The 25,619-nt window shown below is 42.0% G+C and overlaps 1 protein-coding gene across 1 annotated transcript; it reads right to left on the bottom strand.

Moving 5' to 3' along the window:
* Window positions 1-1,404: 1,404 nt before the first annotated feature.
* Window positions 1,405-25,619, bottom strand: tent4b (terminal nucleotidyltransferase 4B). Its single transcript, XM_030089274.1, has 12 exons — window positions 24,734-25,619; window positions 10,487-10,610; window positions 8,464-8,510; window positions 7,137-7,257; window positions 5,679-5,786; window positions 5,135-5,263; window positions 4,224-4,437; window positions 4,015-4,141; window positions 3,827-3,930; window positions 3,506-3,717; window positions 3,250-3,396; window positions 1,405-2,975 (listed from the first exon to the last, which is right to left on the bottom strand). Exons 1-12 carry the CDS (start codon window positions 25,270-25,272, stop codon window positions 2,817-2,819), a joined length of 2,031 nt encoding a protein of 676 aa, XP_029945134.1. The 5' UTR covers window positions 25,273-25,619; the 3' UTR covers window positions 1,405-2,816.

Here is a 25,619-nt window from a genome sequence, read left to right as displayed (position 1 = left end):
TAACCATGTCACCACAAAGTTGCCCTCTCTGCATTGGTCCTTTGAAAGGTGAACAGATCATTTATAAAGCATAAATCAACTTGTGTGCTAAACACAGAGGGTGACATAAGAATCAATCACAAAGAGGTAATGATAAGCTAAAATTAAAGGTTTTTGTTCTGCACACACCTGCACCAAACAACTTTAAATTCAAAATACATCCTTTTCTTGCATTCCTTGCTGGGCATCATCGGAATCCAAGCCTGAATCAAATTATTCTGATCTACTTTCACCTGATTTATGGTCAAGTTGATGACAGACGAGCGCTCAAACTCATTCCTGCAGCCAGTCATCGATTGGATATTCCCTCCTGAATATGCTGCAGTCTCAATCACGCAGAGGTCATGCAGGAAGCACTCGTGCAACACCTTCACAGCAGAGCCGCTACAATACAGAAAGCTGTCTGCACACGTGGTTTGATGGTACTGTTTTTATTGCATGAATCGTAAATAGCTGCAGAGAAACAACGTTTCAGATGAGTACAGTTGGGTGTGAAGCCTTCTTGCAGTGAGGAGAGATGGTCAGTGGACATTCACATGGCACGGCTAACTTGAAATATCTTTCCTTTTGTCTGTCCATCACAAAGACCAGCGCTTATATACTGCATTTTAACCACAACTGACTGATGGATGCTGAAAGGGTGGGGAGGAAGTGAAACCGTGCTTGAAAAAAAAAAAAAAAAAAAAAAGAAAAAAGAAAAAATATCAACACCAGATATAGTGAGTGGACTGAAATGTGCTTCACTGTCCAACACATATTTCCCTGGCTCAGCGGTGAGCAGGACATTATGTGGCCGCAGCAGGCACTGTGGAGTAGTATTATATAATGTAAAGAGGTGCTTATTGCTGGCTACTTGTTTCACTGTGGGTGTTTCTTGTCCCGTTTGGGAGACACGGGGTGGTGGTGGGGGTGGGGGGTGGGGGTGGGGGGAATTGCACTGTGCTTCACTATCAGGTTTTTATGTGCAGCTGCCCATTCTGTTGAGATATTGGCCTGTTATCAGTCAACAACAAAACAACTATCCAAAATGCAGTATACAAGCATCGCTTCTGTGTGGATTAGGATTTAGAGCAATGACTCCACCTGCAGGTTAGTTGTGGAACTGCAATGACAGCAGGGCATTGACATTTTTGTTGAAACAAGTGTTTTGACAGTTTATAGAAATTGAAGAGAAAAAAAAAACTCAATCATCTCCCTTTTAGAGTAAGCAGACCAGCCACATATTAAAACAGAAAAAAAATATATATAATTCATATGTAAAATGGTCTCTTAAATTTTCAAAGTAACTTGGTCACTCAACTGTCACTGGAACAACAAAAAACAAAACAAAAAAAAAGTGAAATAATAAAAGGTGTTTTTTTTTTCTTCTTTTTCACTGTACCTGAATACATCTGTTCCTACCGCACCTCCCAGCAAATTCTTCTATTTCAAAGATATGGGCTCTAATGTTAATAATACATTTATCCATCCATACTATGCTCATATAATTAATAAAAAAATAAATACATTTAACAAATACAAATGATTTTGTGGTTGGTAAATTATCCTCTCCCCTCCCAAAAAAAAGAAAAGAGAGAAAAAAAAAAGCAGATTATCGCCCACAGTTGTATTGTTGACATTTCAAGTGTAGGATTTTGTTTCTCTTTTGAATAAAAACCATTATGATTCCTCTCTAGCAGTTGCCGTAAAAGCCTCTACACTGTGCTGTACTGTTGAGCTGGATGAGCGCTCCTTCAGTCCCGCGTCGGGGCTGCGAGGTGGAGCGCCAGCTCCATCGAGGCTTTAAACGTCAACGCTGTTGCGCACTCACAGAGTAACCAGGAGTAAGAGTAGATGCTGATGATTTCTGTTGGCAAACGGGACCCAGCTCTCAGCTCTGCTCAAAAAAGCAGCAGGCTCAATGATGTGCATGTTTACGTGACTTCAATCGGTATATCTTGTAAAAAGGTCATACGAAACAATGTCATTTTACTTGTGTTTTAACTGTTTTGTTTTTTTGTTTTTTTTTTGTTCGTTTGTGTTTTTTTTTCTACAAATCTTTGTATAACCTGTTTAAACATAATGAAACAGATTCAACCAACAGAGGGAAAAAAATAAATCAACCAACGGAAAGAAGAAAACCTCATGCATAAGTTATGTCCCACTCTTACTGATTGCATTTGTAAATGACCGTCTTAAAAAAAAAAAAAAAATCTGTGTACACATTTGTTCAACTTTTTTTTCGTTTTTCATATTTGTACATTTCAGCCATCAGCTTTTTTTTTCTTCTTCCTTTTTTTTTTTTTTTCTTGATAAAATTTTTTGTTGTTCCTATATTCCAGCCAGCAGTTCCAGGTATTGCGCCAGAGTCAGTTTCCAGACACCCGTCCTGTCTCTTCCTCTACAGCAGGAGGCGCAAGAGGCATATTGTGCAGGTGCTGGCTGTGGGAAGGAAAAAAAAAAAGCTCCCTAAAAGAAGCTGTTGAGAAGCTAATGAGCATTTTTGTTGACTCTTTTGTGATTTCAGTTCAGGTCCAAATAATCAAACCCATTTCCATTAACAATTCCTTTTTTTTTATATGTTTTGTCAGTTTTTCTTTTTTGATAGTTTTTCTTTCCTGCTAGAAATTGTCGCTTGTCACACAGAAAAAAGCCCGTCGGAGAGACCGACTCAAGGTTTCTCCAAATACTACTAGCAACCTCTGGAGGCTGGAGTCTGGCAGCAGAAGTGGGACAAGACAGTCAGTTGCAGACGAGGACGGGGGTGAAGGTGGGGCGGGCGCCGAGCCCAGTGAGCCCTATCTGCACAGGTCCTCTTGTGTCGAGTCCCGCACATTTTTCCTCCTCTTGCTGTTGCCCTGGTGGTGTGGTTTGTTGTTGGGATGACTTTTGCTGCTGGAGGAGGAGTTCTGCTGCCCGTGGTGGCCGCTTTTGTGATGCGAACGAGACATCCTGGCCTGGGAACGAGACACAAATGAGATGCTGAGTGACGCTGCGGTTCATTACAATGTACAGTAGTGACAATGCTACAGTATAGACAGCACAGGAATACCAGCTCCATTTATTGTTTTAAATTAAATAAATGTGAGTGAAAATGGCAAAAAAAAAAAACTGCATATTGGCATGTTTGTAGTATATACCTGTAAACTATTCCGTTGATGTGGTAATCATGGTATTTCTGACACACTGGCACTCACTGCTAAGCACCTCATTCTAACATGGCTGACGTACCTTTCCCCCTTTGTTGTTTCCAGATGGAGTGCTGGCAGTGTGGTTCTGTGTTCGGTGATTATTGACCACAGTCGACTTTTCTCTGTGGGCACTCGAACCGCGACCAGTCTGCTGTTTGGCCGTTTTGCACGGGGTGCCATCAGAGTCCTGAAGGGAGGCCAACAGAGAGCATGAGTGGACAGAAACACCTGCGCCGACACGTGGCGGCTCGCAGATGAACGCGGGGGGGAGGGGAACGTAAAGCTCCGGGACTGACCGCGTCGCTGGAGGTGGACGTCGTGGACGTGGAAGACGGAGACAGCGGTGAAGAGGAGGGAGACGAGCGTAGCGACGGCGACGGGGAGGACGAGTTGGAGGAGGTTTTGCTGTTGGGGGCCGACGGCAGAACCACGACGTCGTCGTCGTCGTCCGCCACGTTGTTGTTGCACGCGTCCAGCTGCTGGGACTCGAATAATGTGACGTCGTTTCCTGCAGGAGCACATGAGGCCATGTTGTTAGCCACACTAAGGCGCGGGCTCGCAAAAGACACAATGGATGGCCAGGAAAACAGTGGAATTCAAGAAGAGCGTGGGCGTACTGTTGAGTGGCAGATCGTTCTGGGATGGGCTCCCCCAGTTCTTTCGGATCCATTCCCGGTACTCGTCCACCTCCTGAGTTACTCGGATTATTCGGCCAAGTATACTGAGACAGGAAGCACAAGTAAGAATAGCTGTTTAGTGATCCCCTTGTCAGCACATCCTCTGGCTCTCCTGTAAAGGTTCCTACCTCTCAGTGTCATTGTTGGGGTAGTACTTGGCGATGGGCGACACGGCGTGGTTGAGCACCACGTAGGCGTAGTCGAACGCCTGCTTCACCTGCATGGCGCCGTATGAGCTTCGGCCAACGTCGTTGTCTGTTGGGCACAAGTCATTTTATCAGAACGGACCGTCTGCTTGTGATAACTCGCTCTCTACCTCGGTGTCTGCTCCTCGTACCTGGCTGAAGTGGGTCCTCGATGTAGAGCATGGAGGGCCTGTAGCCGTCCATCATGGTCTTCTGAACTTCGTCTTTGGCAACGTAGCAGCCGCCGTCCTTTATCCTGATGCCCGTCTTCAGGTAGTTGAAGTGGCGACCGTAGAGTTCGAAGAATTCGATGAGCAGAACACCGATGTTTATGTTGGGACTGCACACGTCCTCTCTGTAGTGCAGCTGGCAAATACAGACACAGAAGGAGAAAAGAGGGAGTCAGGAATGCTGGAACTCATTACATGGAGAGCAATAATGACTTCTCAGGTATCCATAATTGAGTCCTCTCTACATTTGGTGTAAGTGGAGTTAATGTTTTCTCATCATTGTCTCTTCTTCACATCAGAACCAATTAACATCTGACAGGATTGAACAACAGCCCATAGCTATGATACCTGGCTGCATGGCTGCAAGTCACATACTCTGATGATTGTCTCAAAAATGCACATTCTTTAGAGGTTTCACAGAGAATCGCCACATTTTCTTCACGTATACAAATTAATATTATTCCAATAAAGAACCCACCCAAATGTCCTGACTTTAGAAAACACTCGTACCAGGGTTGAAGTTTGTACTCATTAGCCTTTACTCGTTAGAACTTCTTATGATATCTGACGATAAGATTTAAATCACAACTTATTTTAGGAACATCTTCAATAATTCATGGAGTTCAGTCTCCTGTCTGGAGACTGAACCCAGGTTCATTTCCAGGCGGAAACAAATTTACGTTGTTTGTCCTCCTTGTGCTTGAGTGGGTTTTCTTCAGGCAGTCAAGTCATTTCCATTCATCAAAATCTGTTTGTGAGGTTAACCTGTGTATCTAAACTGTCTAATAATAAAAAGAAATGAGGGGTGGCGAAGCTGAAATAGCAGAACCAACCTGCAGGAAGCTGACAGCCATGAGGAAGAGGCTGTAGGAGCCGATCCCACCGGTAAAAACCTCATTGAGGTCCCGCTGCAAAAGGAACTGCTTCAGCACCAAGACCAGGTAAGGCAGCACGGGGTATTTCTGTGAGGGAGGCAGAGGGTTTGGTAAGACATTTGTAGCACAGCACCCTCTAGAGGACGCTGGTAGTGAAAAAATAGTTGTGGTCTGAAAGAACCAAGTTCATTTTTAATGAAGAAAATTAGTATTTTATATGAAATTATACAATAAAACTTAGATGATTCCACTAATAAATCCCTATTGGCCATTCTAGATACTGTATCTGTTACAGTGAAGAGGATAGTTTCACACATGTTACTATTAAACAGCAATTTGAAAGAGATCAATGCCAGTTCATGATCATAAACAATCAGTCTCGCTCAGAAAAGCTGCGTCATTGACATACAAATAATGTTTCAAATACTCAAAGTAGGCCCCATTCCTCTTTCAAGTGGTGCTTTTTTTCTAAGACAGCGGCAGTGTAGCGAGTGAGGAGCACCTCTTTGAATTCCTTGATGAGCCGGGCGGCTTTGACACCACTTTTCACGTTGAAGCTGATGTCCACCTTGACCTCGGTGAAGGAGTCCGTCAGCTTGATGATGGGAACCTGCGAGCACAACGCAACACACGGCACTCGGTGAGGAAAGTGCTGCATCCTGGCGCCATGCTAAAACAAATTTGTGCATTAAACCTGCATTTGTAATCTGCGTCAAAGTCTACGGTAAGCCTGAAAATAACACACGCACAAGCAGCCGCACCGCAACACTAATCCTCCCCCCAAAATCCTTGAGCAAAGGTTTCACGTACTAATCGGCTCGGAAAAATCCCCAACAAAAGTGAAAACTGGAAACACAAGGGACAAGCTTCCCACAAATCCTTTAAATTTGTCAAGGAAATACACTCAAATGAAGGGAAAAATCCAATTATTGTGGCACTCAGTAAAAATGGCTCAAAACACTAATCACAGTTTGAGTGATTTTGAAACTATCCAAAACAAAAGCTCTACAAGTTCAGGACCCACAATGCACCTGTTACTGCTGTAAATACAAACTAACAAATACACACACCCTGGATCAAACAATAACAAATCACCACTGTGGGACTCCAATTATTTATTTTATCACATCTGTGTAAATCGCTTAATTAGGCCAAAACTATGCCTTTACAGGGATTTTGGCACAGTCAGCAGTTTTTATCAATATGATTTCACACACTGACAATCAATCAATCAACATCATAGACTTTGATATCATTGGCAGCATAAACAGGCAGATTCTACACTGAAGAAGACATGACTGACTTATGCCTACTTTCCACCACAACTTACATCTTTCTGGCAGAGTGAATCAAAACTGAGGGGAAGTGTGATTACTTAATGCTATGTTCAAACTTGGGCGCCTATACTAACACCTCCAAGTCCAACAACTGATGACAAAACAAGAATAAGAAAAGGTTTGACAATTACATTATGTGCAGTAACACATACAGGAAAAAGTCCATTCAGAAAACAAACTGAAAATTACTTCAAATTATTTATCATGACAATCAAAAATACAGCATGTCAGCGCTGCAGAAGACCAGATGTTTCTCAGCAGTTCTTTTGACCATAGAGACCAAAATTATCACAACTAAAATTGATGCTTGAACCTCTTTTTCAGTTTAGTGTACTATCCAGAATATAAATGAGTTGTTTGGCTGGTAATGCTACTCATCAACCAGGAAGATGCTTCGTGCAACAAAGACATTTAGGCTAAACGTGATTCAGAGGCGAGTACTCAGTGACCAAGCCTCAGGTTGAACCAAGTCTGCTTATTCTCCATGTGCATTCACCCATTGGATCAGCAGCAGAGTCCAGATTAATGTATAATGTATTCATGTATAAATAACATACAAAACAATTTTTAAAGATATTAACTTTTTTTTTTTTTTTATATGTGCCAGTACAAATCATGCCTACCGTGGCTTTGTCCAAAACTTTGATGGAATTCTCATCAGCAACGTTTCTCTTCCGGAGAGCTTCTTCTAACGTCCAGAGCGGCAGCGTCTCCCATTTTCCAAAAACTACCAGGTCAATGTCACTGAGAGGGGGGAAAAAAACAGAGGTAGATTAACACACAGGAAATACTTACAAAACCACGAAAAGTAAAACAAAACAAAAAATCAATGTAAAGATTTATTCATGTCTAAAGGTTTCCACATCAATTACTTCAAATGAAACAGATGATCTGCCCCAGTTTAACAACTCCAGCTCCACATGCCTTTCACATAAGGTCAGGTAACCAAACAGCTTCATCTGACAAGTGTCTGTGGTATGCACTGCTTATTGTAAAAGACCAAGGCATCAGTGCCACACCATCCTTCTTCCAATTACTGCAATTATTTAGGACAAATTTAGTCTCTGTTTCTGTCAGCAGAAACTTAAACTACATTCACTACATCCAGCTATTTTTAATTCTCCCCTGCATGGCTGCTCTCTCCACGAGAGGGAAGGAAAACCATCTGTTTGTAATGTGACTTGCCACTTGCAGAAGCACACAAACACACATACACAGCCACAGAGTAGGTTAAGTGCACTGTGCAAACAAATGCATGTTCTAAAAGTATTCCCAAAATAAGTTCCACACAGTGACGTGCAAGCATCAGCATGTCACTTAGTCTGATTAAGATTGCTAAGAGCGATGTCAAGAGTCCACTAATCCCAGAGATGTGTTTGTGTTAGTGTGCTGAAGAGGCAGTCGGCTGTTGTGTTTCCTTCCTGTTGTCTTTAGGCTGCGTGGCTAGCCTCTCTCTAAATAAGGTTTTTAAAATACCCAGGATCAGCAGCACTAAAGCTACTAAACCACCTGATCCGCCAGAGAGAAAAACACAGAAATGAATGAATGAAAAAAATAAACAAGAGTCAAACAAAGCATAATTGGATCAGGTCTCACACACACACACACACACACACACACACACACAAAAAAACATTTTGAATAAACTGTCATGACACAGAAAAAGTTAAATGTATTCACATAAGTCAGTGTAATTCTTTTGGGGGGAATAAACAGATCTGTTACATTTGAAAATAAGTAATCTTCAGCTGAACCGTGGTGTCAGTTCAGTCTTACAGACTTTTGGGTCTCAAAATAAATTATTGAAATGAGTTATATAAATGAATCTACTCAGTTCTCTACAGAAAAAAAAAATGGAATTCGCATTTTGAAAAACCTCTGATCACTTCTAAAGTGTTCCTGGGAATATGCAGGGTCACAATCACAGCGTTGTAATCAGCAGGAGCTCACCTTGTTGGCAGATAAAGACCAGTGCTGAAACTCCCAAACACCTGGACCTGGAGGCAAAGATCAGGCACAGTTACACACTGGAGCAGAAATGGTTGATTTTGGATTGTTGGGTAATCAATGCTTTTATGGTGTTACATCACAAACTTTCTATGAGCTCCTCCATATTCAGATAAGTCTGCAATGACATGGTGCAACACTAGTGCTAAAGTCGAGTCCTTTCACGTTTCCCACGCTGCACTTCCACCACTCCAAAAACCTGTTCTTCAAGACTGCAAAAATATTATTGTACAGCATCACGTGGTGCTGATATAATGACAGGCCGAAACAAACCACACACACGGGATGAAAACAAATAGAGTGATCATCTCCTTCAAGCTGCACTGTTGTGAAAGTTGAGACTTGAATATAAAATAACGTATTTATTCTCTGATCTCTTAACCTGGAGGGGACCAAAATATCTCCAAGCCTCCCACAGAGGTGCACAAATAGACTTAAGCCCTGACCCTGGCTTCGCTCCTTTAAACCTCCTCCCCACGTCCAACAACAGTCAGTAGTATAAACTCCGGTTTACAGCCACGTCACATGTCCTGGGCTAAGCTGATTGTGGAGCTGTGTTTATGAATGAACACGGTCCTGGGTACTTCTGCGAAGGCTGAGGTAATTGCATGTGGTCATGAAGGAGAGCTGCGTCCTGTCACGACCTGACACTCGACAGACAAACTTCAGCCTGCGCAGACGTTAAATGAGATTAAACATTTCACTGAGATCAAAATTCACCAAGTCTGGTGTCCTCTCTGAAATCTTAGATGATGACTTAAACTGGATGCCCCCCCTGCCACTCTTGTTTATTCTGCAGTGGAAAAAGCATCAAGCTGGCCAGCAACGGGACAGTATTGTGCTCCTTATTTAGGACCTGCTAAGCTCTGGGCAGACACACTTTAAAGCATGCTGCTCTATCAGCAGCATCAAAGTCAGTGTGTGCAATAATGCCCGAGGTGGCGCTGATAACAGGGCCCAACCGGAGCACCGTGCAGGAGGCCGATAACACCAAACAAGAGGATGCTTTATGCAAGGCTGAGGCCTCGGGGCCATTAGCTTGATATCACATCCAGTCCAACTGTGGTAATTCAGAGCAGTAAATTACAGTGACTGCCGTGTCCAAAGTAGCCTGGTCATAGTTCTTAATCATTCTCAAAGGTTTATGATTTACAGTGAGCACCGGCCTCCCGCATATCACTCTGTTACTGAATAAAACAAATCAATCTTTTTTCTAAATGTAGGACTAAAACAAATCAGGGACCACAAACAACCTACTCATTTAGATCTGAATTTAGCGGAATGATGAAAATGGCAGTAGAAAAACCTTTTAACAAAGAATTTTTCTTTCATTTACACGCAAAGAAATGCTGTCTTGAAAATGTTCACATTTAATCCCTTTTAATCCCAAACTCTATTAACACTTGAAACTTTCCTAAGAAAAACGAGTCCCCATTTAAAATCTGGCACAGACTGAGTCCTGCACATGTGTGGAAGTACTTCTGCACATGCACGAGCAGCTCGACTAAACAATGGAGGACTCCAGAGTGCAGTTTGTGCTGCTCACCGTTCTGAATTTAACAGAACTTCCCTAGACAGACTGTCCATTTACTGCACCATCACCTGGATCACATGGTCTCACATTTGATTCATATAACAGATATGATGAGGAAAAGCAGTTTAAAAGTTTAAAGGGGTCTGAATGTTTGCTATGTGCACGTGTATGTGGTTGGATGACCTAAATGAATAAATAAATAAAATCAGCACCAACTAGTGACAGATAAACAAACAACAGCATTTATCATTTCTGGTGTTTCCCATGTGTGCAGTAATCGAAGGCATTTCATCCACTCAGCATGGACATTCCTTGTATTATGATGATTACGCACAGTAAAGCAGCCTCATGTTCACAGTTTTACAGCAGTTTCTCACAGTTATCAGTCACGACCTTCCTGGATTTCACTTGAATTGTTGAGGTGAAGATTACCTCAGCACTGGGCCACAGGTCATTGATGACTCCCTTTATTCTGTCCACTACCTCCAGCCTCATCTTCTCTTCCTCTGGCCTTGGAGAGATGTACTTGTAGAAGTCATTGATCTCCTCGTGCAACCTGCAAGAACACAGAGAACAGTCAGGTTTGTTCATTTTAACAGACACGCACTGGGTAGGGGAGAACTGGGCACAAAGACAAAACACGAGAAATACGCCAAAATCAAGTAGAAGCAACAGCTTGGATCAGGTTGACATTTCTTATTTGACCAGCACAGACTGCAGGTATTGGTTCAACAAGCAAATGATATGATATTATGTAATACCAACACTAAAAGGCAAAGGCAAAAAAAAGAAACTTTCTTTTGGCAGTTGAAACTCACTCTCGGAAAAAAAAAAAAAAAAACAAGAGCAGGAGTCTCTCTGAATAGGCCTATTATTAACTTTCCAGGTTGATTCATGCTTATCAGTGAAATCATGAGTTGCAGTATTAGTTTGGGTGACCTATTTTGTCCCCGTTCTTCGCGACGGTTCTGTTCCTGTAACAATAGAGCAGGTGGCTTCTTCCTCAAAGCATCAGTGAAGAACACGGAGCTGAATATTTGTTGGAGATAAATCAGAAATTTGCAGCAGAAACATAAACCTCAGATTTGTTCTAAATCAATCATCTCTTCTACAGAGAGAAAACCAAAGAGGAATCCCCACTGTACATGCAAGTTAACAAAAAAAAAAAAAAAAAAAACCTTCACAAACAAGTGCACTCAATCAAGACAGACAAAGCGAGGGTACTGCTCATGTCCTGGAACAGGTCGCGCTGCCCACATGCTCTGACCTTTTCCACTGACCAGTTTTCACAGACTGACATGCACATAAACGCAGGGACAAGTCTCTGTGGGCAGTCGCATGAGAAGTACAAACATCCAGGCACACAGCACACACAGCATGTGCACACACATACACACACACGTGAACATAGAGCCACAGAGCGAACCCACATTAGGCCAGGAAGGGCCTTGTTCCCATCCGCAGATGGCAGAGGCAATGAGGAGAAATATGACATTGTGCTTTTTGTAAATAAAATAAAGCAACAGAGCAAAGCATGCTGGAGAGCTGGACAAGAAAAACACTCGCGGCTACCGGCGCAGACTGACTGTTGTTTGGATTACGCCCTAAGGAGCACTGTGTCTGTGCATTTGTGTGTTGTGAGAGATTTATAAATAGGCTCTCTTCACCTGCGTAAAGCACAAGTGAATGGATTCCATCTTAATTTCTTGGCTTTTGGTGAACAGAAGCCTGCAACACAGATTTCCCACAAATCACGTGGCAGATTACAAACTATCTTCTCTTGGGTTTGGCTTTATCACGTTGACCTTGAGGGGGAAAAAATACCCCTCAGCAGCTGAACAAAAACACTGGAGATGAAACCAAATCATGTATTGAAACCGAATCGACATTGAAGTATTTGATCTTCCTAAAAAATAAACTGGGATTTCTACTTGGAAGACTGAACACGCAGATGCTAGCAAAGCACATTTGCTCTTCTGTTCCAATTAAAAAAAAAAAAAGTACATTAACTGTTGCTATTTTCAGCAATCCTTGATCTATTCCCTTTTTATCTTGTAGATGATCACATGAGAGTTTGTATAAATCCAGGAAAACTGAGCATGCTGGTCAGCCAGCCAACACAGAGAGGGGCATGCAGGTAGACCCTGTGATCTCCTTGCATTATAGAAAGAAAAATTACACCAAGGGTGTCAAACATGCAGCTGTCAAACCAAACAATAACATAAATCTTCAATAAAATGCTAATAACTTTATTTCTGAAGAAGTAACATTAGTATCAAAGCCAAAGGTTAATTTGTGAATAACGTAGATGAATGACATGATTTCTTGGCGATTTCATTATATTTTTGACAAAAAGGAATCCAGAAGAAAAGGGCATAGAGTAGAAACTGAATTTTCTTGAAAATGTTCATCTTGTCCAGAATATGTAAAGAGACATTCAGAGACGATTATTTTCTCAAAATGTACTTCGAACTTTTGTTTCTTTCAAAAAAAGGTTAATACTTCAAGTTCTAATAAGGTTATCAGGCCACTGTCTAAAACTTGACACTATCGTTCTGCTCTCCTATTATAAGTTCTTGACAGGCCAAAGTGACGTCATATCATCATCAGCTGTTCAAATTCTCCATTGAGTCCAGGATATAAGAGAAAAGCAATAATCTAAATAAATCACACATGGTGCAGCTGCAAATAAGTTACAAGTGCATGGATATGACGTCAATTAAAAGTCACGTGTCTTAATCACAAAAAGGTACAGATTCAACGTGACAATCTGACAGCAGTCAGCTGTCAACATATTCGGTATTTTAGAAGTTACTGAACATGGAAATACTGAATACAGAGTACAGACAGATGGTTCTGTGTGCATAAATAAGCCTTTAGTCCCAGTAGCAGACAAGGTCAACTTAAAAACAGCAGGTGCAAACATCACTTTATCAAGGCAAGCACACTCCATCAACAATCTTTATGTACAAACACTCAAAAGTACTGAATTATTTGCTATTGCTGCGGCATGTTTTGCTCAAATGGTTGCACTCAAGTCTACATTAGGCGAATGTGAATGCAAGATGTCACTGATAAAGCTGATGAATGAGGGCAGGGGAATGACAAGCTTCAAGCAGCCTGACCTGAAGGCAAAACCACAATAACACAAGATCATGGAGTTGCATATTGTACTGTTCACCCAACACAAACCAGCTGATATTACATCTGTCAAAATGACACTTCTATTAGCTGTCTTTATCTTCAGAAAGTCTTCAGATAGCTGACCACAAACACAAAAGTAAGGGGAATGGATTGATGTGGAGTTTCTTTGCATCAAGTTCATTGTTGACGGGGGGGGGTTTGTTTGCTGGGATTACCTGTGTAGCTCTCCTAGCCTCTCTTTATTTCTGAGATCAATCTTTTGTCTCAGTTTAATAAACAAAAACCTGCAGCTTGTCTCAAAACATGAATCATATCTGTTTCGACTTGCTGGCCCTCATTCAAAACAGTCACTGACAAATACCATTTACAATGTAGTGGCAATTCTCTTTTCCCTGAGCACACTGTCGAGGCTCCAGCCCCAAACACAGACTGGGTTTCATTTCTGAAGAACAGAAACTCAGGAGCTGGGAGCTGCATTACAAAGACATTAGTTTTCATTTCACGGCTAAGAGAATACAGCTCTGCGGATCTCTGTCGCATCATTAAAACACCCCAGTTTTACACTTACATTAGTTTTGCATTATGCAATGTGCTGAAAGAATACAATCTGCTGTATAGTTCTAAAGCTCAAACTCATTAAAACCTAAAAGAAAGTCATTTTTACACCGTATTTAATTACTACAAAAGCATAGTGTAAGCATTTTATGTCTTGCAGCATAAAGATTTAATTTCACAAGAAACACGTTTTTGCTGCTGCTTTGCGATCATTTGAATGGGACAATAAAAAAAAAAAAAAAAAAAAAAATCACATTTCATGAAATCACACTTCAGTCCTGCAGCCTACCTAGAGAGCACATGGACCCTTAGCACAGCTTATCAGATAATCCCACATGCCTATATCATAGTAATGTTATGTAATCTTGTGGAACAGGTTTCCAGAGAGCTGCAGTTCCCGCAGGGGGAAGCTTTTATCTCACTCTCTTAACACTTCTCCCCCAGCAGTTCTTGCTGACATTAATCTAGAGCCTGAAACACGCAGTTAGACAGTCATGTTTCTTGAAATGCTAGTCCCTTTTCGATTCCTGTTTTTGCTAAACTTTACTGGCTGATCTCTTGTAATTTTCCAGAGCAAAAGGATGATCTCACCCATAATCTTGTTGCTCAACCAACAGTTGAAAGTGCAAAGTTATTCATCAAGAGAAGAAGAGATCTAATCCTCATATCTGAACACTTCACACCTGCACACCTTAAGAAATTGCTTTAACATCTAATCCACTATCAAAACTGGTCCCGTTTCTTTTTCTGCCAGCTGGGCAATACATAACATGTTCAGGTGCTGCAGTGCAATACTCGTTGCAATCCTGTTCGAGTCCCTTGATTTTCATGCTTTTGTGCCTCTGACTACTACTTCCTGATGCCACCATAATACTGAAATAATTGTTGTGAAAGACAAATGGTTGCAGAACCAACAGGTTTTATCTTTATCTCTGGCTGGTAATAAGTGCACTCTGGCATTGCACTACATGTTCCTGGTCTGGTATCTCCTACACACTCCGCCCTTTCAATAGCTTTGGACAGCATATTATTACATTCCAGAGTTTTGCGTGCTTAACCTCCTGAAAAACAACAATTGGTACCCCGCTGTGGAAAAACAACCATGCTCATCGTATATTTTGTGTCAAGTCTACTGATGACAACTTCGCTGCAAGTTTGAAGCTGTTCTGCTTTATGGATGTGCTACTCCAAGGAGTCACGTTCTGCAGTTAGGAACAATACTAATAGAAATCAAGGAAGTAGAGTCGAGCCATGTCTGGGCCATGAGCTACAAACTGGACAATGGACAGCGTTAGGAATTAACATGAAAGGTGATTATTAACTTCATCTTTGGTGCCATTCTCAATACTGCTCAATAGTCACAGACAACCACATTTTAACATATAAATGCAATAAATAAATACATCATATTTATCTGGCCTCAGTATTGGCTTGGAACTTAGCAAAAGACATTAAGATCTTGGTGTAACAGATGGGATTATCTCAACTGTTTGTTTTTCCTCTGTTATGCGCAGACTTTTTTTTTTTTTTTCCATTCCGGTATATTAGTCACATTGAGGTGCAGCAGGAAACTCAGAATTCCTACAGTACACAACACAATGACAGTACAACACCTTGCCAAGGAAGCCAAGGTCAGCGTTCAGCCAGCGAGAAGGAAGAGGAAAGAAAGGAAAGCAAACACAGCTGATGTATGAAGATGAGAATGAATGGGGAAAAGTTAAGCAGTACAATGTGAAGGAGGAAAAAATGAAGGCAGCACAAATTCAAAGGTGAAACAGAAAAAATGAGGAAAGGCTGAACTGGGTGTGGTGCTGAAATGCCTTCATGTGTATGAGAGCCATCTGTTATGTTGGACAGAACAGAGGAAAAAAAAAAATACAGGTTATAGTCACACCAGACTGGGTTACTCATACTGAGGCACTACGTTACCCTTGCATTCTGTAGCATCTCTTTGGGAACAAATACTCAATACATTAGAATTTGTAATAATAGCAAAACATGAGCATGAAGCATGGGATTTCTGGTAGCTGGAAAGACCAGTGACCAGGTGTTGCTCTTCAAAAGAGAGCCGTCATACAATAAATACTTGTAGCCATCATTACAGCTACTTTTACCCAAAAACAGCGTCAACATCATGAACCTCTTTTCACAAAGGCTTGAAAATTTGGGCCAAGCCTCGGTTTGCAGTAACAGGCTGTCTCTGCAGTGACAGACACAACAGTGTTAATTGAAACCGGCCCCATTCACACCCGGTGTAAGCATGCACCCTGGGCAATTTGATCATAAGTGGACAGCTCTGAGCGCTTCAGGTCACACCTGGCATTAGCATAGTTCTCAGGTGTCAGTTGATCACATGTGATCGAAACTCATTTCCCTACAATAGCTGCAAAGAAATGGAAAGATCATGCAAAAAAGATGAATGACAGATGAGTTTAATTATCCTACACTTCCTCCATCTCCATTTGGCTCACCATAACAAAAAGCTGTTGTGCACATAAACTAGTTTGATGCCAACTGTATGAATACTTTGAGCTCAGTGACCTGATATATTAAGGAAACAATCTTCTGTAGGTTACAAGTTCTCCATTATTACAGTAGAAACAATGCAGCAACAAAAGCTCACTGCACCAGACAGAAACACAATCCAGTATGTAAAATTAGAAAGCCAGTGAGGACCATCTGGCTCTGGCTGTCTGCCTTCTCTCATATTATGCACTATTCTGCAAAAAAAAAAGTTTCAATTTCCTCCTGAATTTTACTATGAGGGAACATGCAAATGTATGGAGACTAGACTCAGAGTGAAAACTCTGTCACTCCATCTCATCACATATCTGTTTCTGTCATCATTCCAGCTGGTTTGATGGGCTCTGTGCTCTGGTAAACTTGAATCTCAGATTCAGCATGCAAGTAGGCACGTTTTCAGAATTCTTGTGAGTTCTGGTGTCACAGAAAAAGCCAAGAGGCGACCTGGGAGACAGCAGCATCAGGTGGCCAGCCGGTTTTCATTCTCTCCGTTTTCCAACCTGACTGCAGAGCCGTTTGCACAGGCTCATCACCTCGCATTAGAAATATTTTCTATTCCTTGCACAGAGGATGGTGGCAGACACGAAGGAACAAGTTTATATATATACTAAAAGGCCACGGTCATATGTAGTATGGAGAGTGACCTTAATAAGGGCATCTAAAAGCTTTATGATTGAACATATACATATATACAAATGCATACGTGGGTGAAATATTTAAATATTGTGTTTAAGATTTTTAGAGACTCCACATCCAGCTGAGAGGCAAACTAGTAGCGCCGTGCACTCCTGTTGAGAACAAGGCCAGTCAAACACAAGCAGAGGTGTCAGTGTCTCACAGATGGCAAATTCATTAAAGTTTCATCAATGTACTGATCCAGGGTGCTAGGTGTTGGCCACTAGGATCAACCAGCTCCTCTTACACAGGACTTACACATACAGCTGATTGTTTCTGGTCATGCCTCGCTGATGCAGCAGGGCTTTGCGGTCAAAACAGAAGCAGCTGGACTATAAATACGGCATTACGCATTGCTTAGTAGGCTTAAGTACGGCACTAGTCAAGGGTCACCATGGCTAATACTGTATGTATCTGTTCTTCCTCAGCAACACAGCTTTCCAGTAGGGCTGCACAATTTTGGCTCAAAACACAATGCCGATTTTTTTTTCCCTTGAAAACTTGAATTTCGATTGTGTTTTTGTACTACAACAACAACAACAACAAAAATACAATAGGATGAATTATTTCAAATACTTGCCTTTTAGTGTAAAATGAGCTAGCATATTTCCTTATTTGGGATGAAGTACAACTGCAAACCTCAAACTCTGAAAGTTAAATCTCCTCTTTTTCACTGATGGCTTTCAGGTCCCACTGCATGCACTCAAGCTTCATCTCCCCAACAGGGTGGCCAGGAGGGGACAGTCATGCACCCGGGGCTGTGAGGGGGCCCCAAGATCCCACCTCGGCCAGTTTGTGCCCACTTGGTTTCATTGAGCCACTTGGTTTTGCGGGGGTGAGAGTGTTGTGCCGTACTTAATTCATAAGTCAAAAATAAATTTTCCGATTTTCACTTTTTTAATATCTGGCTCAATAAATGATTCAATTATGATTTAAAACTGATTAATAGCGCAGCCCAACATTACAGTAAGTTGCTATCAAAACCATTAATTGCTCAAATTATATCTGAAAGACTCAGGCCACCAAATATGCAAAAAAATAAATTACACATATTCACTTAGTGTCGCGACAACCAGCTGATGTCGTCCATTACGTCGATGTGAAAAATTCGTCGACGCAAATTTTTGTGCCAACGAGTCATGTTATTGTCGTTTTTGTCGTAAATTGCTGGATGATAGAATCACAAACCAGCTGCTTTGTGCACATCTGTCGCTGCAGAGCACTAAAGGAAGTGCTGGTGGCAGTATTGCTTGCTGTTTTCATCCCGCACAGAAACAGAATAAGAATGCATCATCGTCGAACAAACCAACGCACTGCAGCCCGGCAAGCCAGGCACCACACATAGCCCCTATTCTAGTCAATAGCTGTTATTCTACCGGATGCCTCCGGCTGTGGTTTGCTTGCGCCACAGCGTGCCGCGGCCACAACACTAAAGATACGCAGCGAGTCCATTTTCCCCGTTTGCCACAGCCAACAGCAAGGAAGTGGTGGAAGAACGTTAAAAACATACTTTTACAACTAAAACAGTCGCATCAGAAGCGTATGAGGCAAGTTATGGTGCAAGACCGCTGAGAAGGATGCAACGCAGCACATTCAGTGGAATAAGAGGGAAGAGGCTTGAAAACTCCAACCCAGCTTCCAAAGTTTTGGGAACATTTCACTGAAAATAAACCATAAAAACACATTAAATGCAAACTCAGCTCTCATTCTATGGTAGCACTACGGCTGAACACAAACAGTGGAAACACCAACACCCCAGAGCTGCTGTATTATAATGCACAACAGAGAATAGGTGTTTGAAAAAAAAAAAAAAAAAATCAAAGCTAATTGGAACAAGTAATCAGTACATTAGTCGACAACAAAAATAATCATTTGGACCCTCAGTTTAAAATACAGGTAGTGGTCCAGGCATGATACAGTAATTTTTTTTATTCAATTTGTAAACATGCTTTTCATCAGAGCAACCAAACAGTCATAACAGAAGTAGTATCAAGTCTTGTTTCATAATGTTCTTTCAATTTTTTTTTGGAAGTCAGGGATCTTGACCGTTTGTTTCACCATAGATTCACAGTCATTCACTAAACTTTAAAACAGTGTAAAAAGCATGTAGAAATAGGAAAAGCAACATTTTGTTTAAACTTCAAGTTTGTTTTATTTCCCCCTAAAGCTAAACATCAACGTAGAAAAGAAAATAACTAAACATTTTCCAAATTATTTTTATTGTCAATATTTACCTTTAAACAAATACAGCTCTATTTATCTGTAGCCTGGAACACCACAGTCCAATGACAAGCCAAGTGCTGCGTGTTTTTGTGCTGACTATATCAGTCTGGAGCGCAGGAAGGGTTTCCATTGGACAGGAAAAGGAGAAAAAAAAAAAAAAAACACATTCCTGACTACACATGGAAGGCTGAGTTATGGATAGCTGCCCACACGTGCTGTTCAGAGGGGGCCTGCTTCACCTAGAGTCCAAAGGACCAGTGCGCAGGCTTCTCTCTTCACAAGCTTACACGCTTTGGCTGAGGGCCAGCCAGTGAGCAGAGAAAGACAATAACAGTGTGACACTGATGCCAAGGCCAGTAGTGACTGGATGAACTGCGGCTCTAATGTTAGAGCTCCAGTCACAGGGGTGCTATCTGTGTGCTGGTGCTGGCTCTCATAAATCTCTCGGAGACAGCCCCAATAAATGGCAGTGAATTCTTGAGCTGGGGCAACTCATCAGTGGGCGCTTAACCACACATTTCATTAGCTTGCAAGTGATGTGCCGCCCCACCACTTGGAACTAGTCGTCTTTGCCGGGCACAGCACAAATTAATCAGGAGCACGTTTCTTACATCATTTTCAACCACAGGAGTCATTTTCTTTGCAAGAATAGGACACGGAGCACATGTGAATGCTTTGGATTAAAATGCACATGTCAGAATAAAAAGCAGAACAGCTCAAGCCCTTAGTTTTCCCATTGCGAGGGGATTAGTTGGGACAAACCATGCTGTGAACAGCCACATTCAGTTGAACTGGAATAGGCTGCACTCACTGCAGGTATTCCTCCACGGTGCTGCACAACAGCACTGAAGTACTTTACCTGTGATGAGAAATAAGTCTTGCCAGTTGAGTGATTAAGAAGTAGCATTTCCTGTAACGTTTTGTGGAGTGGAGGGTTGAAGGGGTTCAGCACAGCAAAAACATGACGCTCTGTTTATGGGCTGATTTCAAAGTCAAGGTTATTCCTGTAAGCCTGCAAGCTAAAGGGAAGCTTCTGGAGAGTGTCAGTAGCAGGACCAACACATGTAGCTGTCAGAAATAGAGCCCAGACATGAGGCATTCAGGTACAGTGCTAAGCATCAGTCACACATGAATTCCTCAGGTTTCCAGCACACAATGATTGTAGTTAAAAGTTGTGTAACAGCTCACAGTTGAGCCATGATTTGTATTAAACATGTACCATGATTCAGCATGTCTTTTGTTCTGCAGACTGAAAAGTTTACACACAGCCATTTCAGATATTATTACAGCATACTGTCACTTTTTAGGTTATAAATCTATGCATGTAGATTCAACCATTCATATTTTTCCTGCTTTATCCATAAGAGGTTGCTGGGGCAGAAAATCGAGCAGAAATGTACACAAGTCCCAGCTCATTTTAGAGGACCCATAACCAAATAAGACTTTATGTCTCCACAGCAGGATGTGGTTTGGCCCCGAAGCCTCGTCCTGGCTGTGCCAGGTACACCTCAAACATAAAATGAACTTGAAGCATCCTAATCAGAGACCCTAACCATCTTATCTGACTCCTCTCAATGTTGCAGAGCAGCAAGTCCACTTGATTTCCTTCTAGACTGCCAAACACTCTTCACCCTGTCATGAAAGACAGCCAGCCTGTTAAGAAAACTCATTTCAACCTCTTTGATGCCTTGCTTTCGATCACGACCAAAACATAAAAATGGCATAACTACTAGTTATGTGCAAAAGAAAAAGACAAATTTACTTGATGCCAAAACATAGGCTTGGCCTGTTGAGCCCGACAAAAAAAGCTTTTCGGGAGTTTAATACAAGTGACTATGTTTAGAGCATTGCGCTATTCAAATTATTATGAAACAAGAGGAGAGTTTTTCATTAATATTCGCAGAGATGTAAAAATTCTGTTACTGAAGTGCTGAAATATTTTCTTCCACCATAATTATGCTGTCATAGTCATGCTACATTGACAACATGTGCTTCACTAATAAAAGGGTTACCAACAACGCCAGAGGCCTGATCTAGTTTGACCATACTGTAAAAACAACAGTAGTACATCTAGTATCATGTACATCTACCTATCACTTTCTTTAACAACGCCTCTCTGTTATAAAATGAGAGGAACTTTGGAACAGTGCATCCTGCCCTAACAATAAAACCCCACAACACAGTTCAGCGGGACAGAAATGGGCCACGACTCTCCCAGGCTGCTCTGACTTCCTCTGCCCATATTAAGAATCTAAATAACTGTTCTACGCGACAAGAGAAATTGGGCCCAAACACTCCTTTCAAGCTCCCAGTCTGATTGGACGAACAGAAAAAAGAGCTCGGGTTTCTCCCTCTCTCAAGAGGCTTGGCTTCGTTTAATGGAAGCGAGGCCGTGTGGAGCATGTAAACACTGATCCGCTGCCATCGTGGAGAGAGCCCGCTTCGCTTGGATCTTCCCAGTTCCAGAAAGACTGGAAGCGCGTCAAACACAAATAAGCACATGCCTCTGCCTCTCCAGCCAACCCACATGGCCAAATATAGTGCAGAGACGGTCCCGTGGAAAAATGTGCTTCAACTTACTCCCATATTCAACCTTTTTGCTGTTTATGAATACCAAATATAACAATGATTTTCAGAGCCCAGCTCTCAAAATAAAATAATCCAAAGTGAAATGGGAAGTGGAATTCTGTGCTCTGTACTCAATATCTCTTGAAAGAAAGCAACTTTATCTAACATAATAACTATGCCGATGACAGCATTCTAGACAAGCAAGCAGCTCTTTATCTCATCAGTTACTGTGGTTCGGAGAAACAAAGCTGCCTCATCGCACTTTGAATGACGACAGGCCTGTAAATCAAATACCAGTAATGGAGTATCAGCTCACTTACAGACTTGATTCTCAAAGCAAAACAAGGCGTCATGAGCAAAGATTTACCAGGAGGAATCAATACAAGTCCACACATGCACCATTCACGCATCAACTCCAAATGTATGCATGTGCTTTTCCAAAGAGTTTTCCTATAATGTCTCAGCACATGCTGGAATTGTGACTGACCAGAGTATGGCCAGACAGAGGGCTCTCAGTGGTGCTCAGTCCAAAATGAGGCTCTGAGGTTCAGGTTCTGGTATTAGTAGAGCTAATCACTAAGGAATGCCCTTATGCAAACACTGAGCTCCCATATTACTATAAATGAGGATCAGCCAAACACTGAGCTCTGCACTCTGGTGTTCTGCTTGTCTACACAAGTCTGACAGAAGGGGTGGGGAGAAAGGGCAGACCTTCGCACCTAGAAAGTCTTTAAAAAAAAATAAACAAAAAAAAAGAAAGAAGCTAACAATTTCCACCAAAAAGGTCCATCCAAGTTATGACGAACTAAAATAAGAGGCATCAGGAGAATAAGACTTACAAGATACAACGAACAATATGAGATTTCAGACCCAACATCTCATGATTTTGGCTGTGTGCTGCATCCAACACTAAGCAAAAACAGTCAGTGTATGTGTATGTCAAGCGCGACCTGTCTGAGAAAGTTTGATGAAAATTAAAATGACAACACTATCCAAAGTCGGTTATGACCCAAAGCATAGTAAGAATGCTTCTGTAGAGGAAGTCATTTGATAAATAACTTTCAAACTTAAGATTTAAATGAGGCAAAGCCATGATTTGTTAGAATAATTCAATTTAAAAAAAAACTTCCAACACAATCTAACTTTAAGTGTACTGTTATTTCCAGATCTTATGAGCACAAGAGGCATTATGAGGTGCACAACAGGGAATTATTCAGTGGCATTTCAGCTGCTATAAACTTGCTTATGAAAGTTGTCTTTTTGTGCCTCTTTCTTTAGGTGACCAAGATTAGTTTGAAAGTGCAGACCCTTTTTGGTTAAAATGTGTTTATCTATGTTGACAATTTAGTTAATCTGACAGCTTGAGAATTCACTTTGTTAAAAAAAAAAACTTGGAAAGCACCAAATATTGTGTTCTTCAGTAAGAAGGAAAGAATCTCACTTCCTTTTTTTTGCTGCGACTATCGACCAACCTGCTTGTTTCTTCAGACGCTGTAGATGAATGTGTAACTTATTTGATGCCATCAGATTCTCAAGAAGTGTGAGACAGCTGCTGAGCCAGACTTTAAAGAGTATTGGTAGTTATCTCAAGGCGAAACACTAGATCTAATTGATGAAAAGCAGCCTGCACTTAGTGGTGCGGCTGCATATTGGGTTCAATTCATGGCATCTGCACTGGTGTATGAGCGACTGCCAATTAATGCATTTAATTAAAAATAAAACACCAGTTTAACTGACAAAATATACACATGATTGTGTACATTAGAAGTTGAGGTTCTTTTAGCAAACATCCCCACTGAAAGCTGATATGTGTGGTCTTCAGGAGGCAGGAGGCGGACCGGTGATGTAACTTTTCTAGTAAAAGTGTCACACTTGTTGGGGGTAGCACGCTGTTACTTCCCCAGGGCTCTGCCTTTTAAAGCCATGCTGTTGACAGATTGGCTGAGTGCAACATTACCCTCACCTTGTGATAGTACTCCACACTGTACCATATCAAGTTTCTACAGTTAACATTGAGTTGGTTGCCTGTATTCTTTGATTGACCAACATACAACATTTTAATAGTGAGGCAGGATGGAAAACCAAAGTTCTGGACTGGAAACATTATCTATACCACCAATTCCAGGTGTTTAGATGGAAAATTTGAACACATTCAAACTGCAACACTTCCAGTGATTCTAAATGTATTACAAAATGAGATATCCCAAGCTGTTTTTGGAGGAATACCGTACTTCAGAGATTTTATAATTGTGAGCAATGTAAATCAAAAAGGCGGCATCTCAAAATTTCAGAATGTAGTTTTTTCCCCAACCGATGCCATGATTTACTCAAAAAAAAAGTTTTAAACATTCTTGAATTGTGGTTTTTTTAACCATTCTCACCATATTTATCATTAATATTTTCACCACTGGTGTATGAATTTATGATTTTTACAGCTTTTGTTTTACCAGTAAACATCTTTTAATGAGCAAACTCTTATGAAAGGTGTTGTGAATAACCAGGTAGGCTGATTACAATTTGTATTATCTGAATACATCTTGACACTACAATTGAGAGAAAAATAGCAAAGTTAAATCAATCTGAAGTTTAAGTTCAAAAGTAAATTCCTTAAAATATTTCAGGCCTCCTAAAGTCTAAAAAAATCTAAGGAGTCAATCACTGGCATCTGACTGGCTGATTCAAACGCTCTGCTTTTCAATGTGGGCGTTCACTGGTAGATCTGACAGATCTTTAGGTGCAGAAACTCGATGAACTCAATGGGTGGAGGTAACCGAGTGGGTGGGGTGAGACCGAACCTCTCCGTGCTTGTCGTTTCTACGAAACAAAATCGAGTGAACTCCCGTCCGACACCTGATCCCTCCACATGCTCCACAGTGTCAGGGGTTCCCCCTGCCGAGCACCAGCTACATTGAAGCCTGCTTTTATGGGGGGCTTCCTCTGCGGTACAGGAGTGAATGGTGGTACAGTGAAGTTCATTAAACTCTCTCTTACCCTACGATTCCTTCTGAGTAGTTTCTGTCTTTCCATGGCGTGCCCGTGTACCCGTCATAGGCTCCCGTGTTGGAGAAACTGGAATTGAATCCAAAAGTGCTAGCTTTGTTGTCTCTTTTCCTTTTGTTGGGATGTCCATCCGTGAGTCCCCTCCACAGCACAGCGACCCCGCTGCCCTGCTGGTGCTGCCCCCCTTCACCGACACCGCCCCTGCCACCGGCTCGGTTGTTGTGGTTACTATTGGTTTCCAGTGGTATAAAGTCCCGTTGTTCTATTAAGTCCCCGTCCCTCATCGTGGCCGACATCTCCTGAGTCTTGGCGTCCCCGGTTGAGTCGATCGCCCCGTTCCTGCCGGTCAGGACGGCCACCGACGCCCCGTTCACGGTGGCTTTCAGGTTCGACGTGCTCTGCGATCCTGCGCTGTAGCCGTTATTCACATGCAAATACCCGAGACCCTGTGTCGTCTCCCAAATCTGCATCCACAGGTTGTTAGCTGGTCCACGTTGTTCTGGCTGAAACCAGGCGATTCTCGGATCCATCAAACGGCACTGTTAGGCACACCGCCTCCCCCCGCCCCGCCGCCGCCACCGAGCAATGCTCAGCCCGTGTGCAGCTAGCCAGGTCGCTGGCTAACGTTAGCTAGCCTGCTATTGCCTCGTTATAGCCGCTGCTAGCCGAGCTTCTCCGCTGTCCGTTACTTCTAGAGACCCGGTAATTAAAACACCTTGCCCGGTAGACGCGACTCAGACAGCTGTCAGGCGGAATCATCCACGGAACATGCGACGAGAGTGCGAGTCAAGCGTTAGAAATGGAGGCTGGTGAGGAGCGTGGAAGCGTGCAGCCGTTGGTTGTCGAGGAGCCGCTCTGACCCTTTCCTCCTGATCAG

The sequence above is a fragment of the Salarias fasciatus genome, chromosome 1 (assembly GCF_902148845.1).
Source record: "Salarias fasciatus chromosome 1, fSalaFa1.1, whole genome shotgun sequence".
NCBI lineage: Eukaryota > Metazoa > Chordata > Actinopteri > Blenniiformes > Blenniidae > Salarias > Salarias fasciatus.
This window is presented reverse-complemented; position numbering and strand designations above follow the sequence as displayed.